The sequence below is a fragment of the Hemitrygon akajei genome, unplaced genomic scaffold, assembly GCF_048418815.1.
Source record: "Hemitrygon akajei unplaced genomic scaffold, sHemAka1.3 Scf000082, whole genome shotgun sequence".
NCBI lineage: Eukaryota > Metazoa > Chordata > Chondrichthyes > Myliobatiformes > Dasyatidae > Hemitrygon > Hemitrygon akajei.
Genome location: NW_027331968.1, coordinates 2484620 through 2504495, shown reverse-complemented (window position 1 = coordinate 2504495; position 19876 = coordinate 2484620). Strand labels below are relative to the sequence as shown.

Sequence of the window (19876 nt, the reverse complement as noted above, 5' to 3'; positions counted from 1 at the left end):
GCATAAAGTGCACAAAAAAGTGCAGGCATTACAATAAATAATAAGCAGACAATAGGCACAGTAGAGGGCAGTAACTTGGTGTCAGTCCAGGATCTGAGTATTGAGGAGTCTGATGGAAAGAAACAGTTACATAGTCTGGTTGTGAGAGCCCGAATGCTTCGGTGCCTTTTCCCAGACGGAAGGAGAGAGAAGAGTTTGTATGAGGGGTGCGTGGGGTCCTTCATAATGCTGTTTGCTTTGCGGATGCAGCATGTAGTGTAAATGTCCGTAATGGCTGCAGGGTCTTGCGATTCGAGATGGTGCAGTTTCCGAACCAGGCAATGATGCAGCTGCTCTGGATGCTCTCAATACAACCCCTTCAGAATGTGATGAGGATGGCGGGTGGGAGATGGACTTTCCTCAGCCTTCGCAGAAAGTAGGTTCACTACGGGGCTTTCTTTGCTATGGAGCTGGAGGGACAGGTGAGATTCTCTGCCAGGTGAACCCCAAGAAATTTGGTGCTCTTAACGATCTCTACCGAGGAGCCGTCAATGTTCAGCGGGGAATGGTCGCTCCATGCCCGCCTGAAGTCAACAACCATCTCTTTTGTTTTGTTCACATTCAGAGACAGGTTGTTGGCTGTGCACCAACCCATTAGCCACTGCACCTCCTCTCTGTTAGCTGACTCATCGTTCTCTTAAACCTCTTGTTAAATCTCTTTCACAACTGTAACTCCTCAGACCTGGTAGCAGTGAAACTGAGGGATTATTTTACAGTGCAGTGGACCATCAGGGAATTATGCTGACTTATTCCATAATTATTGTCCATTATTCGTGTTATGGAAAACCTTTCCAATTCCCTACTGGTAACTGTTCTGGGAGAAAAATCATTCAAACCGGGACATCATTCCTCTTGTTTCTCAGAGCAATGTCCTAAGCCCATCCATGTTCAGTTGCATCCTCGACTACCTTAATTCCATCATCGGTGTATGTTCTGGTCAGGTCACTCGTCTGAGTGCTGCCGGTACCATGTAACCCAGTACTGCCTTTTGCATGGTCGAATGGTCGGTGACTAAACCAGCTCCCCCACCAGGCTGGCCTGGTGAGGAAGGTGGCTAGACACCCTGCAGGATGAAAGACAAGACCTGCCAAAGGGTGGATGACCCCTCTGGTAGGATCAACGGTCATCTAGCAAAGAAGAGTGGAAAGGGCATCCCTTGCATCGAGCATAGTCTGGCCATTCACTGCAACAGAACTTCCCCCAGCCGTCTTGGACCCAACCAGGCTGCTGGATCCGGGAGGGGATATCGAGAGGGTGGATCTGGACCGGTGCAACGCCCTACTCACCTAAAATCCACTCATGCACACGGTTCCGTTCTGAGGAGTGGGGTACCACCCCACTAACTGACGGAAAGGAACCATCATCATCCTATGGGATGGATAGCCAGAGATAGAGAGAGAGAAAGATGTTGCTTGAAGACGGTTCAATGTTTAATTCATAATTCCTCAGTAAATGAGGAAGCTCATGCCTGCATTCAAAAAGGGATCACCATTTTACAGCATGAGTGCCAGGCAGTTACCATCTCCATCATAAGACAGCCGCACTGACATTCCTTAATGTTCTGTTGACTTTACACATCATAATACCATAAGGCATCGGAACACAAATAGGCCATTAGGCCCATAGATCCTATTCCGCCATTACATCATGGGTGATTTACTATCCCTCTCAACTCCATTCTCCTGCTTTCTCCCAGTGAAACTTGCTGACCTGACTAGTCAAGAAGGTACCAACCTCTGTTTTAAATATACCCAATGACTTGGTCACCGCAGCTGTCAGTGACAATGGATTCTACAGATTCACTACGCCTCGGCTAAAGGATCTCCTCATCTCTGTTCTAAATGGACGTCCCTCTATTTCAAGGCTGTTCCGTCTGATTGTAGACTCCCCCACTTTGAAGCATCATCTCCACGTCTTCTCAATGCCTTTCGATATTCCACAGGCTACAATAGATTCCCCCTCATCCTTCCACACTCCAGCCAGTACAGGCGCATCCAGGAATCATTCTCATTAAAATCAGTTTTAATATCACTGGTTCTGTTAGTTTAGATTCCTCTCTGGACTTTCCACAATGCCATCACATAATTTCTCTGATCAGGGGACTAAAAGCGTTCACATTATGCAAGTGTGGTCTAGCCAGTGCTTGTTCTTATATTCTAATCCTCTCGAAATGAACGCTAACATTGTTTTTGCCTTTCCTAACACCGACTCAACCTGCAAGGAATCCTGCACTCGGTCTCCAGAGACTCTTTATAACACTGATTTCTGAATTTTCCCCCAGATTCAAAAAAAGTCCAGGCCTTCATTATTTCTGTCAAAGTGTATGGCCATGTACCTCCCTATACTACATGCCAGATGGCAATGATTTGTCCTTTTATTCATCGGTCTATGTCCTCCCGTGAAATCCCTGCTTCCTCAACGCTTCCTCTTCCTCACTATATCTTCATAACGCACACAATCTTGGCTATAAAGCCTTCAAATCATTGGCATAACGGAAAAAGAAACTGTCCCAAAACAAACCACTGCAGAACCCCTCTGGTCACCAACATCCAACGATCAAAAGCCCTATTTGTTCCCGTTCTGTGCTTCCTGACAGTCAGCAAAGTCTGTCTGGAGAAAAACATGGATCCTCTATCCATGCTAGTATCTTTCTTGTCCTACTGTTGGCCCTGGTCTTGTGAAATGGCGTCATGTGGGACACCTGGTCAAAGGTCCTCGGGATGTCCAAGTAAACAACTTGCTCTGATTCTCCGTTGTCGACCCAGCATGTTGTTCTATCAAAAAGTTCTATCAGGCAGGATCCCTTCCATGGACTCTGGCCTTTTTTTTATCATGTGCGTCCAAATACCTCGAAACCTTATCCTCAGTTATCGACTGCTGACATCTTCCCAAACGCTGATCAGACTAAATGGCCTATAATTTAAAATGGTGGGTCCTCCGGAACCATTCCAAAATCTATTGATTCTTGAGCGATCATTACTAACGTCTCCACAATCTCTTCAGCCTCCTCCTTCAGAAGCAATCGGGTGCAGTTGATCTGTACTCTTCTATCTTCAGAACTTTCAGCTTCCCGAGCATCTTATCCTCAGTAATTGCAAAAACACTCTCTCCTGCCACCAGATGTATGGACGGGCCAAGCACATAGGGCAACAGAGGAAACGGTGATGAGAAGACTGATGGGATTGAAGGCTGACAATCCCCAGGTCCAGATGGTCTGCACCCTAGGGTACTAAAGGAGGTGGCTCTGGAAATTGCGGATGCATTGGTAATCATTTTCCAATGTTCCTTAGATTCAGGATCAGTTCCTGAAGATCGGAGAATGGCTAATGTTATCCCACTTTTAAAGAAAGGAGGGAGGGAGAAAACAGAGAACTATCGACCTGACAGCCTGACATCGGTGGTGGGAAAAATGCTAGAGTCCATTATTAAGGATGAAATAGTGGCATATCTAGATAGCAGTGATAGGATTGGGCCGAGCCAGCATGGATTTACCAAGGGTAAATCATGCTTGACTAATCTGTTGGAGTTTTTCGAGGATGTAACCAGGAAGTTAGACGGGGGAGATCCAGTGGATGTAGTGTACCTCGATTTTCAGAAGGCATTTGATAAGGTCCCACATAGAAGATTTGTGGGTAAAATCAAAGCTCAGGGCATCGGGGGGAAGGCATTGACATGGATAGAAAACTGGTTGGCAGATAGAAAGCAAAGGGTAGCGGTGAATGGGTGTTTCTCGGAATGGCAGGTGGTGACTAGTGGAGTGCCACAGGGCTCGGTATTGGGACCACAGCTGTTTACCATTTACGTAACGATTTGGATGAAGGCATAGAAAATAACATAAGCAAATTTGCTGATGATACTAAACTGGGTGGCAGTGTGACATATGATGAGGATGTTAGGAGAATTCAGGGTGACTTGCATAGGCTGGGTGAGTGGGCAGATACTTGGCAGATGACGTTTAATGTGAATAAGTGTGAGGTTATCCACTTTGGGAGTAAGAACAGGAAGGCAGATTATTATCTGAATGGTATAGAGTTGGGTAAGGGAGTAATACAAAGAGATCTCGGAGTCCTTGTTCATCAGTCACTGAAGGTGAATGAGCAAGTGCAGCAGGCAGTGAAGAAGGCTAATGGAATATTGGCCTTTATTACAAAGGGAATTGAGTACAAGAGCAAGGAAATCCTCTTGCATTTGTACAGAGCCCTGGTGAGACCACACCTGGAGTATTGTGTACAGTTTTGGTCTCCAGGGTTAAGGAAGGACATCCTGGCTGTAGAGGAAGTGCAGCGTAGATTCACGAGCTTAATTCCTGGGATGTCTGGACTGTCTTACGCAGAGAGGTTAGAGAGACTGGGCTTGTACACGCTGGAATTAAGGAGATTGAGAGGGGATCTGATTGAAACATATAAGATTATTAAGGGATTGGACAAGACAGAGGCAGGAAATATGTTCCAGATGCTGGGAGAGTCCAGTACCAGAGGGCATGGTTTGAAAATAAGGGGTAGGTCATTTAGGACAGAGTTAAGGAAAAACTTCTTCTCCCAGAGAGTTGTGGGGGTCTGGAATGCACTGCCTCGGAAGAGGCCAATTCTCTGGATGCTTTCAAGAAGGAGCTAGATAGGTATCTTATGGATAGGGGAATCAAGGGATATGGGGACAAGGCAGGAACTGGGTATTGATAAGGAATTGATCAGCCATGATCTCAAAATGGCGGTGCAGGCTCGAAGGGATGAATGGTCTACTTCTGCACCTATTGTCTATTGTCTATTGTGGAAAATACTTACTAATACCTTCCGCCATTTCCTTTTCCCCTGAGCGTACCACTCCACTGTTATTTTCCGGCAGCCCACAATCCACTTTCCTCTCTTTCACTCTTCATGTATCGGACAGACCTTTGTTTTGTTAAGCTATTTTACAATATTTGCTAGCCTACCTTCATATTTCATATTTTTTCTACTTATGGCTTTTTATTTGCCTTCTGTTGGTTTGTATAAACATCCCAGTCCTCCAGCTTTCTACTACATTTTGTAATATTCTGTGCCCTCCGCTTTGCTTTTGTGCTGCTTTGGCTACCTCGTCAGCCACGGCTGATCATCCTCCCTTTAGAATAATTCTTCATCTTTGTGATCATTTGTCCTGCGTCTTCTGAATTGTTCCAAGAAGCTTCAGCCATTCCTGCTCTGCTATTGTCCCTGTTAGTCATTTTTGAATTTATTTTTGCCCAGCTCCTCTCTCGTGCCTCTGTAATTCCTTTATTCCGCTGTAATACAGGTACATCTAACTTTACCTTCTCCCTCTCAAACTGCAGTGTGAGTTCTGCTATTTGACGATCACTGCCTCTTAAGGGTTTATTTTCCTTAAATTCCCTGATCAAATCTTGTGCAATACGCAACACAGGATTAAGATCCACCTTTCTTGTAGTGGGACCAACTATAAGCATCTCTCAAAAAACCATCTCAAAGGCATTCTATAAATTCCCTCATATGGGATTCAGCACTGACCTGATTTTCCAAAGCTACCTGCATATTGAAATTCCCCATTGACTATTTTAACATTGACCTTTTTACATGCCTCTTCTCTCTCCCACTGGAATTTGTAGCCCACAACCTGGTTATTGTTAAGGGACCTGTATATAATTTCCAGCAGGGTCATGTTTCCTATGCAGTTTCTTAACATCTACAGCGTTCAATCCGATATCACTTCTTTCTCAAGACCTTTCATTTTTAATGACAACAGAGTCAATCCAACCCTTTCACCTACCTGCTTATCCTTTCAATTAAATATTTATCCTTGGAAGTAAGCACCCAAATATGATCTTCTTTCAGCCACGATTCAGTGATGCCCAACATCCACTTTTTTTTGCTCTCTCGCTCTCCCCTCTCTTCCGTTCTTGTTGTCACATCTTTTTGATGTAATGTTGCACATTGACGGACAAGTAAATTCATCACGTTGCATCTACCGCAGGATGTCAGTAAATCCTTTTTCTTTCACAATATTCTTTTAGAATTTCCTTCAGTTACTGTTTCTCTGTTAATGACTGAACCCAGGGAGGATGAGGCAGCAGCCCAGTGACTGCATCTGTTCTGAAGCTACCGGGGCCAAGAACAGATATTTTCCTGCACATTCTCCATGTCTGTCTGTCTGCTCCACAATAGGTCCATTGTTTCCTTTTGTAGAAAGTCACTGAACTGACAGAGAAGGGAAAACGGGCAGAGAGTTCCAGACTCTTCCTCAGTTTGGTGATGGGCAAAGGCTCCCGGGCCCGGAGGGCGATGTGGGAATCCTTTGTGACCTGGAGGACTGAGCTACCCAAGTTGGACAGAATTCTGAGGGAAATAAAGGAACTCGGTACGTTAAAAACACGCACTGAACACAAAGACATATTGAAATAAACATTTTAGTTATTTTTGCTATGTTTTCATGGACATTATTTTGACTTAAACAGGTCCTGATCCACTGGAATACATAGACATTGCCCAAGGGTTATCTGAGTTGCCCTCTCATCTGATAGGTGAGTGACGAAATGCACCGTTCAAACCACATCTCAAATGTTATACTGTGACTTGGCAGAATCTGGAAATGAAAATCCACCATTAATCTTTCGCTTGAGTCTAGTTTCAGGTTAAAATTCAGATCATCTCTTTTTGCAGCCTGAATATTCTAAAATGTATTTTTCCAGCTGTTAATGTGTTAATCCATCTGTTGGGTGTGCTGAACCCTTGACTCCAGTTTCTAATACTCTGGGAATCCCCACACACCCCAGACAGGCTCCTGATACACTGTATGTCCCAGTCCAGGTGACTTTTCTATCTTCAGACCTTTCAGATACAGAAGCAACCTTCCCCCTCATAATTGCAGCTACTCTCAATTCTGTCCGCGGATGCCCTTTACATTTTGGAATTCTGCTAGTGTTAATGTATTTAAGTAAACTACATAAGAACTTTTTAAAAGCTATTATTAATGCTTTTTGAGAGGGTGATTTTAGATGCATATCATACTTTTACTGAATTAAGTATTGTATGTAATTAGTTTTTGCTGCAATAAGTGTATGGGACATTGGAAAAAATGTTGAATTTCCCCATGGGGATGAATAAAGTATCTATCTATCTATCTATCTATCTATCTAACTATCTATCTATCTATCTATCTATCTATCTATCTATCTATCTATCTATCTATCTATCTATCTATCTATCTATCCATCTATCTAGTGACTTCCACAGAGTTTGTCCGGAATGTCCTTCTCACCCGTTACTAAATCTACAATATCATTTTCCAGAGGTCCGATATCAACCCTCTCCCTTTTTTTCCACTCTTTATATATCTGGGAAAGAAAAACAAATCTTTGATATCCTCTCTCGTGTTATTGACAATAACCTCGCATTTCCTGCACATTCAGGTATATCTTGGAGCATCTTTAACACAGTTGCCTCCAACACGACCCAAGCTGTAAATTCCAGGCATCCACCACCCTGTGAAAAAACGACCCAAACATGCTGTAAATTTACCCCATCTCACCGTAACCAAATGCCCTCTGGTATGAGTATGGGCTAAGTTGAAAGCAAAATGCAGGCTCTCTACCCAGACCTTATCTTATAAACTTCAGTCAGATCTCTATTCTAACTCCAGAGTAAACAAACCAAGTTTATTAAACCTCTACTTGTCTCACATGCCACCGAATCCAGGCATCATCCTGATGAACCTGTTCTGTACCCTTTCCAATCCTTCCCAGAGCTGGACCATCGGAAATGAATACAAATCTCCAGATGGTCCCTAAAACCATCAGAATTAGGAAGAGAATTAAGCTATTCGGCTCTGCGAATTTACTCCGCAATTCCTTTCAACCCTATTATCCTGCCTTCTGTAAATGTTGACGCTCTTCCGAATCAGGAACATAGACCTGCATTTTAGTATACCCATTGACTGGTCTTCCTCAGCTGCCTATGACAATAATTTCAGATTCATCACACACCAGCGAAAGCAATTTCTCGCAATGTGGGTCCCCGCCAGCCGGGACAATTCCCCACAGTTCCCAAGCATGTTAATATCCTGTATGAGCCTCCCATGTGGGATCTTGTCAAAGACTCGACCAATATCCAAGTAGACAATATCAATCTGTAACTTCATCCACCACCTTTGTCACCACCTGGAGCAACTCAATCAAGTTAGCCAGACGCAAACCCCACCCAAAACCTTGCTGATGAACCCTCAAACATTCTCCCTTTCGTACTCCCATGCAGCAGAAAATATAAAAAAAAACTGAAGGTATGTATCTCCAGCTTTAATTCTGCATTTATAAGACTATTGATTGGTCACCTATTATTTTATTAATGGCTGATAATAATAAGGCAATTTTATATATAAATTTGTAACATTGTGGATCTCATAAATAATAACCACTCATTTAGAAAACCACAATACTTACAGAAGAGCAGAAAGAATACCATTAGGGTATGAACGGATTTAAGGAACAACTGATAATAGATTATGTAATTCTATATCAAACCCTCAGGAAAGCAGAAATCTTTCAATGTTATATTGTATCAAAGACATTTGATTCCCTCCCTCGCAGGGTTAAGAGAAGTTCCAAATATATATAAGATTCATCCAATACTTGTGAAATTTCTATAACATCTAATAAAACATTGGCGCCCAATAATCACCCTATTAACAACCACAAAGGAACAACCACCATTATAAAAATAAATGTAGGGATTTTTCAGTGTAACTCACGAAGCCCACAATGGTTTTACCTGGCTTTAAACCCGCTCATAATTTTCAGAAACGGACAAACCTCACGTTTCAAATCAGAAAAGAAAATCGAATTATACCTTGACACAGCTGTACATTGATGTTTTGAAATTATTTACTCTTGCATCAGTAAAGCTAAAACAAATAATTCAAATAATGGAACTAATCTCCAAAGATGTAAACATGAAATTTAAGCTAGAAAAGTACAGAACATGAAACATAAAGAGAGGTGCAATAGAGCCGGTAGAATATCAAACAGAGCATCAGGATTCAAGGCAACTGATGGATGAATATGAAACATATATTTAGAATATCAATAAGCAAAGAAAATAGGTCATCGTGTGATGAAGGAAAATCTTTCAACAAAATTTACTTCAAGGCCGAGGAAACGTTGAATTTACTGCGAGTCTGAAGGAAAGGTGAATTTATATCAAGGCTGAAGGAAATCTGCCAAACAGAGCTGAACAGTAAAAATATAACAAAGGTACTAAACTCTCCCTATGCCCATATTGACGTATTCTTCTGGTATGAAATGGATCTGGAAAATATGCAAAGAAAACTAAGAACTTAAATAACAATTTCTAGAAAACACCATGTGCACTGGTGCACACTTAGATTGATATGAACGAGGGCAGTATGAATATAATGAATAACAGACCTAAAACAAATGGCACAACAGTAAGAAAAAAATTCTCAGGATCAGGGTTAATATCACGGAGATAAGTTGTGAAAAGTGTTTTTCTGCGCCAGCAGCACAAATGTAGTATATGTATACAATTGTAGAAGTAGAATTGTATCAGCTTGAATTAATGAGTCTGATGGCCTGGTGGAAGAAGCTGTCCCGGAGCCTGCTGGTCCTGGCTTTTATGCTGCGGTACCGTTTCCCAGATGGTAGCAGATGGAACAGTTTGTGTTTTGTGAGACTTGGGTCCAGAATGATCCTTTGGGCCCTTTTTACCCCGTGTCTGTAACGTCCTGAATAGAAGGAAATTCACATCTAGAGATGCACTGGGCTGTCCGCAGCACTCTCTGCAGAATCCTGCAATTAAGGGAGGTACAGTTTCCATACCAGGGCATGATGCAGCTAGTCAGGATGCTCCCAATTGTGTCCCTGTAGTAAATCTTTAGCATTTGGGGGCCTATACCAAACGTCCTCAACCATCTGAGGTGAAAGAGGAGCTGTTGTGCCTTTTTTAACCACACAGCTGGTGTGTACAGACCACGTGAGGTCCTCAGTGATGTGGATGCCGAGGAACTTAAAGCTGTTCACTGTTTCAAACCCAGATTCATTGGTGTCAATGGGGGTTATCCTCTCTCCATTCCTCTTGTCTTTGCGACATAGCAACCAGCTCCTTTGTTTTTGCGACATTGAGGGAGAAGTTTTTTCCTTGACACCACTGTGTCAGGGTGATGACCTGTTCTATGTAGGCTACCTCGCTATTAATTGAGATTTGGCCAATCATCAGCAAATCTAATTAGCAGATTGGAGCTGTGGGTGGTGACACAGTCATGGGCATACAGAGAGTAAAGGAGGGAGCTTAGGACATAACCCTGAGGGGCACCTATGTTGAGTGTCAGAGGGGCAGAGGTGAGGGAGCCCCCTCTTACGACCTGCCGGCAATATGACAGGAACTCCAAGATCCAGCTGCACACAGCAGGGTCAAGGCCGAGGTCTCTGAGTTTCTTGTCGAACCTGGAGGGAAATGATGGTGTCGAATGCTCAACTCTAGTCCAAGAACAGCATTCTGACATAAGCATCCATCTTCTCCAGATGTTTAAAGACGGTGTGCAGAGCAGTAACTATTGTGTCATCTGTCGATCGGTTGTGTCGGTAGTTGAATTGTAGGGGGTCCAGGACATGCCCATTCCAGGGTTCCATCAAGTATTAATGACCAGGAAGCATACCCTAAATCCTTTTGTGTGTGTGTGTGTGTGTGTGTGTGTGTGTGTGTGTGTGTGTGTGTGTGTGTGTGTGTGTGTGTGTGTGTGTGTGGTACTGGATGACGGCATGATCGTTGGTGATTGAAGGGGCCAATTCTGGATCTACAGACCCGGGAGCAGTAGGACACGGATGTAGCTGGGATTCAGGCGTTTGGGTAGTTGGATCCTTCTTGCATCTCCTCTTCTTTTCAGCAGCCGCTCTTCTGGGTTCCTCAAAATTCTTGTCTTTGCCGTAGATCAGCCGCTGCCACTCGTTGACCTCCATATTTGCCTGAGAGAGCTGCTGTTTAATTTGGTCCTTGTACCTCTTGTGCGGGGGCACCACCATCTCTCTTATCTTGGGAGAGTTCTCCGTAGAGTACTGCTTTCGGTAACGAGTTCTCCATGCGAGGCACGTGTCCTGTCCAGTGGAGCTGTCTGAGCAGCAAAATGGCTTCAGGCTTGGAAGTTGAGCATATATAGCTATGCATGTCTGTGTGATTATATGAAATATTAAATTAAATAAGTAGTGCAAAAATAGAAATAAAAAAAGAAATTAGTGAGTCACTATCGATGCGTTCAATGTCCATTCAGAAACTGGATGGCAGAGGAGAAGTTGCTCCTGAATCGTTGAGTGTGCGCCTTACTCCGATCCTGTACAGTAGTTCCCATGAACCAGAAGGTGATGCAGCCAGTTACAATGCTCTCCAAGTTACACCTGTAGAAATATTCGAGTGATGTTGGAAACTCCTGATGAAATATAGTCACTGTTGTGCCTTCTTTGCAGCTGCATGGATATATTAGGTCCAGGTTAGACACTTGGAGATATTGACAGCCAGGAATTTGAAATTGCTCACTCTTTCCACATCAGATCCCTCGATGAGGACTCGTGTGTTGTGTTCCCTCATCCTGCCTTCTCTGAAATCCACAATTAGTTCTAAGGGTATATTTTCATCAACACAAGGAGGATTCAGCACTCCATACAAGCATATGCAATTCTGATAAGGGGTACACATCACTGAACGGAAATGAAAGCACCACCCATAAAAATGAAGAAACTAACATAATAGTAGAAAATGTTAACCAATGGAAGAATCTGGCTCCCCGTGGAAGACATCCACATGACTGAGCTGACTAGATGTCGACAAGGAAGCGTCGAGCGCCGGGCTCAAAGTTGGAGACCTTTTCCCAGAAACAGAAGAGATAATTGAAACAATGCAGGACAAGGTTGTTGAGACACATAGTTATCAATAATACAGAATAAACGACCAATAGGTCCTCGGCGATAAATGCTGAAAATTACAGGAGAAACCAGAAACAATCCAACGCCTTACAGGAACTTGCTGTAGTTTAACTGAATCTCATTACTTGCACAAGCACTATCAAGTGGTGGACAACATTCCCAAAAATCTTGCTTAAACTACAACTGATGAAAAAAACCAAAACTTACTATAAGTACAAACCTGCTCCGCTTTTAGAGTTAGAGTCCTTCATATCATACCGTGACTGATCATTATTTCAGATAGGATAATCCATGATAACCGTTCGGATGTACTTTTAAAGGATAAACAAGTAAAAACAACTTTTTGACTATATATAGCCTTTCCAAACACACATAGCTTACAGAAATGAATTAGTGAAAAACACCAGAAATATGCTGAATTAAAAGGGGAAAATGAAAGACTATGGAACAAGAACAGGGTATTCATTATCCCTATCATAATATTGATAACTGGTATCATCCCAAAGGCTTTAAACAATAGTATTAATAAATTAGGCCCACACGGGAATAATTGTATAAATCTTCAAAAACACACAGTATTATACACCATGAGAATAGTCTGAAATTTCCTATCAATTCAATCAGGAATGCGCTTGGCTATGCCTGTACCTCAAGTTTTACCAGTTTAGGCTAAGATAACAACAACAACAACAACAACAACAACAACAACAACAACAACACAAACTGCATCACCGCGGGATAAAGTGCAAACTTGAAAATAAAAGACAGAATGTTGTCAGTCGTAATATACACCTCAGACTTCTGCACAGTACTGTGGTTTTAGGTGTTGAATTCTACAGTTTATGAGCATAGCTCCAAAGCAAAACCCTGACCTGCCAATGATCCTTTGGCCTTCTACCTTATCGTCTCCCTGCACTGCATTTTCTCGGCAACTGAAACACTGTTTCCCTGAACTATTCTTTTCCGTTTTTCCATCTACAACCTCATTGCACCGATGTGATGTAATGATCTATTTGGATCGCATGCAGAAAAGTTTTCCATTTTACCGTGGTGCATGTGACAATAATAAACCAATTTATTGATTTATTGTTTTCAATAATACAGCGCCCCTTGTTTGCTTAAGATTGTTTTACCCGAGCTTGGCAGTGGGGATAAGCTGCCACGACCTATGAAATGCTCCCAGTGGCGTGTGACTCAAATAGCCTCTGACAACCAAGTCCAGCCCCCGGCCTTCACATGTGGTTTAGCCACTAAGCACAGTGGAAGCATTTCTTCCGAAAGGAGAAGGGGCAAAGGCGGGTTACTGGTGCCTTACAGCCAGTCGCTTTGGGCAGATGGGGCTCCTTGGCCGTGATTGGCAGCTCACCCAGGAGCAAGAAAACTCTGATCTCAAAACTCCACTACCTTGCAACTGCACCCCTCATGGGGAAGAGATTGAGAGTAAACCCAGAGGGAAAATTCTTGACCTGGAGCCCCTAAAGCAGTCTGTTCAACACAGACTGTGGCATATCCTGCGACACCTCTGGTGCCGAGCAGTGTCAGTCTCTGCCGATCCTTTGTGTTCATCAGATGCACGGAGAGAGGGAGCTTGCTACATCGGCAAAAGCTTCCTCTCCATATCGGAGTGTCCTAGCTTGCAGGGGCAGGACATCCATGGTCGACTCTGACAGACGGAGGCCTCATAAGACAGCGCCCTACACCCCCACAGCAAGACTGATGAGTAGCAGTGGCCAAGACTTCACCACCCTCTGCCACAAACACAATGTACATCATTGAGACAGACTCTTCTAATTTCTTCCATTAACAGAGATTTCATCTTTCCACCAATCCTCCATCACTGCGATTGAAAACTAGCCATTTTCTTTCTTGTCGTTCCGATGGGTTATCGATCTGCAACTTCACTGTGATTCTCCTCCAGACGCTGCCCGACTTGAGTATTTCCCGCATATTCTGCTCCTGTTTTGATGCAAGAGCAGTGGACACCTGTGACTCCCCAGTGTGCAGACTTGCCAAAATGCAGAGTGTCCTGCTCTCCGTATTTCCACACAAGATCAGTATTAACATTATCTGTTAATGATGCAAGCAATCCTTTAAATATAGTGAAATGATGTTGTAACGGGGGTGCAGTCAGGATTGCAATAGGATATCAGAGGAAAGCTTACCATCACAAGTAATGAGTACCAGAATATGAGGATTGGACATTTTTCAGGGACATTCATTGCTGTTAATTCGGTTGTCTGTGAACAGAAATGTACTTCCTGTCCTAATATCAATGGAAGCATTGAATTAATTTATGTAATCTCAAACTCTGAATATTGGAATGCATTTAGGAATTTCTTTGTCCATTGAACCATTTAACATTTTGACAATGTTCTCTATTCCCATGGAAGATGTTCAACAGAAACACAAGGAGACTCTGCGGGCACAAACTGAAACACTGAGAATGAACACGATCCTGATGAGGGAGAAGGTGAAGGTTTTCCAGCTGGTTGATCGATACGCTGAGCTCACGGTCATTTCTACTGTTCGAGATTGGAAACTGGTGGAACATGAGCTGCTGGCAAGAGGCAGAGACCACGAGGAGTGGAGACAGAAACATCTCCGCGGAGAGCTGGAAAAAATCCAGACTGATCAGTTATTCCAAAGCAGTTTTTCCCGAAGTAAATCCAAATCTGGGAGTTCGGCAGCAGTGGCCGGAGTCCCGGGGATCGGGAAAACAACAATGGTACAAAAGATTGTATATGACTGGGCAACGGGGAAAATATACCAACAATTCCAGTTTGTCTTCACTTTCAAATTCCGGGATTTAAACTCTATTAACTGTCGAATAAACCTGAAGGAACTGATTCTAGATCAGTATCCTTACTTTGGGAATATCCTGAGAGAGGTCTGGAAGAACCCAAAGGGATTGTTGTTTATATTCGATGGTTTGGATGAATTCAAGCACAGAATAGATTTTGCTGACATTCGGAGAGATACAGAACCCAAGCACCAGTGCCCAGATCCCGAGTGGTGGTGTGAAGTGTCGGACATTGTGTACAGTTTAATCCAGGGCAAGCTGCTCCCAGGGTGTTCAGTGCTGGTGACCACCCGTCCCACTGCATTACATTTATTGGAAAAGGCTGACATCAGTGTCTGGGCAGAAATCCTGGGATTTGTTGGTGAGGAACGGAAGGAATATTTCATCAGGCATTTTGAAGATCAGACGGTGGCAGAAGCTGTTTTCAAACACGTGAAGGAGAACGAGATCCTGTACACCATGAGCTACAACCCCTCCTACTGCTGGATCCTCGCTCTGGCACTGGGCCCCTTCTTCACACAAAGAGTCAGGGACCCACGGCGAGTTCCCAAGACCATCACCCAACTGTACTCCTACTATATTTACAACATCCTGAAAAACCACGGCCGTGAGATTGAGAACCCCCGTGATGAGTTACTCAGGGTTGGTCAGATGGCCTTCAGAGGAGTGTCCGAGAAGAAGATTGTGTTTTCAGATGGAGATTTGATCAAGTTCAATCTACAGCCTTCCCAGTTCCTGTCCGGGTTCCTGATGGAGCTTCTGGAGAGAGAGGATTCTGCCCGGAGCGTTGTGTACACATTCCCACACCTCACCATCCAAGAGTTTGTAGCTGCAGTCGCACAATTCCTGAATCCACCTCCCGGGGATATCCTGAAATTCCTCACTAAAGCCCACAACACGACAGATGGGCAGTTTGAGGTATTTCTCCGTTTTGTTGCTGGTCTCTCCTCCCCAATGACAGCTCGGGGCCTGGAGGAGTTTCTGGGTCCGTTTCCTCATCAAACAACCTGCCGGGTGATTGACTGGGTGAAGGAGGAGGTTAAACGCCAGAGTGGAAACACCCAGAGTGAAGCTGGTAAAAGGAGCCTCCTGAACACATTGCACTACCTGTTTGAGTCTCAGAATCGTGGACTGGCTCAGGCCGCTCTGGGATCTGTGGAAACACTTTCATTCAGTGGAATGACTCTGACCCCGATTGACTGCGCGGTCCTGTCTCATGTCATCGGACTCTGTGATACAATAAAACACCTTGACCTGGAGAACTGCCACATTCGGTGTGAAGGAATCCGGCGGCTGGGACCCGGGCTGCACAAGTGCCAGGAGTTGAGGTAACTTGATTTATCTCTCACTCTGAACTGTGAAACTGTTCCATTGCGTTGTTTCAATGTAAAGGAATTTCGGTAAATTTGTAGTAAATCAGATTGTGAAGAATTGTGACAAATGCCCAGGGGATCAGTCAGTAATTCCCCAAGGAAGGGAAAGTGTTCTTGTTTCTTGTGAACGAATTTTGGAAATTACATCCGATCAGTGAACAACGGCCATTGGTTTAATGGTAGTAAACCATAGAAATGGCCGTGTTTCTCGCTGCCTGTGACACGTCCATTGACAATGTTCCTTCTCACTGTTACTGACACTCAGATCGACATTGACTGCAGCAGGTGGGTCAGAGATTCACATCCCCTGCCTAGTGAGGGACAACAGACCGTCAGCAGACTGTCCAAGTGAGGAGAGAAATAACATTGTGAGATTGTCCTCCCCTGCCCTTCCTATTGGTGCGACTATTACCGTCAGTCCACCTGTGTGACTTTGCTCACTACCAGATACCTAGACCCAATGGGTGCATCTCCTGTCTCGATTATGATCCTAGGTTCATAACACCCCTTCGATACAATCTGTTACTGCATCCCGTACAATCTATCTTGTGGGATAATCTTTTCCCCTCTGACCCTTCTGTGGGACAACTTTTCCACATCCCCCTTCCTTATATGGCAATATTCTTCTCCAACTCCCTTCCTCCTGTGGGATCTCTCTTCCCCACTCCCTTCCTGCTGTGTGATATCGCTTCCCCATTCCATTCCTCCTGTGGGATCTCACTTCCCCATTCCATTCCTGCTGTGGAATTTCTCTTCTCCATCGCAGTTCCTCCTGTGGGATATTTCTTCCCTATCCCCCTTACTCCTGTGGGATCCCTCTTCCCCATCCCCCTTACTCCTGTGGGATCTCTCTTCCCCATTCCCCTTACTCCTGTGGGATCTCTCTTCCCCATCCCCCTTACTCCTGTGGGATCTCTCTTCCCGATCCCACTTCCTACTGTGGGATCTCGCTTCCCCATCCCCCTTTCCCCTGTGGGATCTCTCTTCAACCATCCCACTTCCTCCTGTGGGATCTCCCGTCCCCATCCTCCTGTGGGATCTCTCTTCCTCATCCCCCTTCCTGTTGCGAGATCTCACATCCACATTCCCCTTCCTCCTGCGAGATCTCACATCCACATTCCCCTTCCTCCTGTGGTGTCATTTCCCTTCGACATTTCCCCATTCACAATTCTGTCTCACTGTGGGACTTCCTCCACTTCAACCCTACTCGTTGCGACCCTCTCACATCAGGAACATTTTGTCTAGCCATCAGGGAATGATACAGAATATGTGGAGTTTACAGGGTCACATCGACAGACTAAATTACTGACATTCGGTGAATACCCTGGAGATGGGCAGTGAGGGACATTGACAGTGATGGGAACTCCTATCAGTGATTTACTGAAGGGTTTAATGTTTCCTGAAATATCCGAGTGAGAGAAATTCCCCGAGACCCACGGTTTGAATCACTTTGTTCATAAATTTGTCTGTTTGTGCTTAGACTTGGGGAGAATAAACTGGGAGATTCAGGAGTGAAACTGGTGTCTGCGGCTCTGAGGAACCCGGAGTGTAAAATACAGAAACTGGGGTAAGTACCAGACTGTGGCAGATTGTGTTTAGAGTCACTGGGTGTCTGACACTGAACATTAATGTGTTCAGTGATTGTGTTACTGATAAACACTGGGGATTTGTACCGTCTCCTGTCTCTCTGTGTCCTTCACCCTCACTCTCTCTCTTCTCCAGGCTGAACAATGTCGGTCTCACATATTCTGGTGCCGAGGATCTCGCCTCCGCTCTCAATACAAACACATCACTGACGGAGCTGGACCTGAATAATGATAAACTGGGAGGTTCAGCAGTGAAACTGGTGTCTGCGGCTCTGAGGAACCCGGAGTGTAAAATACAGACACTTTGGTAAGTACCAGACTGTTAGAGATTGTGTTTACAGTCACTGGGTGTCTGACACTGAACATTAATGTGTTCAGTGATTGTGTTACTGATAAACACTGGGGATTTGTACCGTCTCCTCTCTCTGTGTGTCCTTCCCCCTCACTTTCTCTCATCTCCAGGCTGGAGAGAGTCGGTCTCACAGATTCTGGTGCCAAGGATCTCGCCTCCGCTCTCAGTACAAACCCATCACTGACAAAACTGAACCTGAGTAATAATAAACTGGGAGATTCAGGAGTGAAACTGGTGTCTGCGGCTCTGAGGAACCCAGAGTGTAAAATACAGAGACTATGGTAAGTACCAGACTGTGGGAGATTGTGTTTACAGTCACTGGGTGCCTGACTCTAAACATTAATGTGATCAGTAATTGTGTTATTGATAAACACTGGGGATTTGTACCGTCTCCTATCTCTCTGTGTCCTTCACCCTCACTCTCTCTCATCTGCAGGCTGGTCAATGTCACTCTCACAGATTCTGGTACTGAGGATCTCGTCTCCGCTCTCAGTACAAACAGATCACTTATGTGTCTGGACCTGTCCTCAAACTCGCTGACAGACCGATCTGTCCCCGCTCTCCGACGCCTCATACTGACCCTCCCGAGTCTGGAATGGATCTGGTGAGTGTTTGTGTTAATGTTGAATGTACTAAAATAATTTGTCTGTGAGTGTTGTTGAATCATTCACCCCAGTCCCTGATACTGACACTGTTGTGTAATCTATTCATTTCATCTTTATTCTTCCATCTGTTTCAGGCTGGTGGAGAATCGGTTCAGTGAGACTGGGGGGAAGGAACTGAGATCTTTGCAGGAACCCAGACCCGGACTGACAGTGACCGTGTGAACATCTGAATGTGTGAACATCCCCGCCCGCGGGATCGGGACATTTAGGCTGATACCCCGTCCTCCCCTTTAACTCCCGCCCTCCCCCTTAACTCCTGCCCTTACCTTTAGTAGCCACACTCCAGGTGTAATTCCCAACGGTTTTAACGGAACTGGCTCCTGTCTCGCACTCTGTGTGGTTGTCTGTGCCCCCGCAGTGACGTATTTCGGCCTCATGTCCAGTAGCACTGCTTCCGGGTTCGAGACTCCCCACGTTACACACCGGGGAAATACACAGACATGAAGATCCTGTGGACGGCGGTTTTATTTCTGGGACACCGGCGTCCCGGCGTGAGTTTATCTGGGGAGCAAATCGATTTGCTCCCTTTGCTGAGGACAGTGCATTCAGCAGACTGGTCGATGTAATGATGTTAAATTGACAAATCCCTCGGCAGTGACCCTGGATCTGCAGCGATCCCGGACACGGCCCTGAAGTGTGATTTTATAATCATAGGTTCACCGATGCAGAGTGACGGTGAGAAACGGGACTGATTATTCAACCGGTCACTCGTTGTCGCCGGTCAGTTAATTGTGTGTGACTGTGAGTGAGTCGGGAGCAGCTTATTTATTCCCGCACGTCAGCAGCTCACACATTGTTTAATTTACATTTGTCATGATGAAATCAATAAACTGCTGTAACTTCCTGTCCTGGTGTCGGACTCGAGTCTCATTAAAGGAGAAACAGTGACCTGGGGTTACTGCTGACCCCCCCCCCCCCCCAGCCCCCGGTAAACTGCAATAATGGGTCTGAGCTCCTCACACTGGTGCAGCAGCGTCTCAGAATCTGGGTGCCCAGGATCTCATCTCCACCCTACCCCGATCGTGGCTAACTGCCTGCGCAGACAGTTAAAATCGACCTTAATGTCAGATGTGATTTCACTTGGGTCCCGAATACGACAGGGATGGGGAAGGAATACCGGCGTTGAGCCACATCATTCCATCAGACTCCC

At 44.7% G+C, this 19876-nt stretch overlaps 1 protein-coding gene across 2 annotated transcripts in view; it reads left to right on the top strand.

The window, feature by feature from the left end:
• The window catches only part of LOC140722611 (NACHT, LRR and PYD domains-containing protein 3-like), a 38059-nt gene extending 18489 nt beyond the window's left edge, over positions 1 to 19570 (top strand). The window contains exons 1-9 of one of the 2 annotated variants that reach the window (XM_073037318.1): positions 3183 to 3304; positions 6213 to 6384; positions 6482 to 6547; positions 14341 to 16078; positions 17604 to 17690; positions 17846 to 18016; positions 18172 to 18342; positions 18498 to 18665; positions 18801 to 19570. In XM_073037318.1, the coding sequence (XP_072893419.1) occupies positions 6279 to 6384; positions 6482 to 6547; positions 14341 to 16078; positions 17604 to 17690; positions 17846 to 18016; positions 18172 to 18342; positions 18498 to 18665; positions 18801 to 18888 (2595 nt within the window). In that variant the 5' untranslated portion in view covers positions 3183 to 3304; positions 6213 to 6278 and the 3' untranslated portion in view covers positions 18889 to 19570. Of the gene's footprint in view, positions 1 to 3182; positions 3305 to 6212; positions 6385 to 6481; positions 6548 to 14340; positions 16079 to 17603; positions 17691 to 17845; positions 18017 to 18171; positions 18343 to 18497; positions 18666 to 18800 lie in introns of those variants that run through there. The other variant, XM_073037317.1, reaches the window with a different exon arrangement.
• Positions 19571 to 19876: the final 306 nt, after the last annotated feature.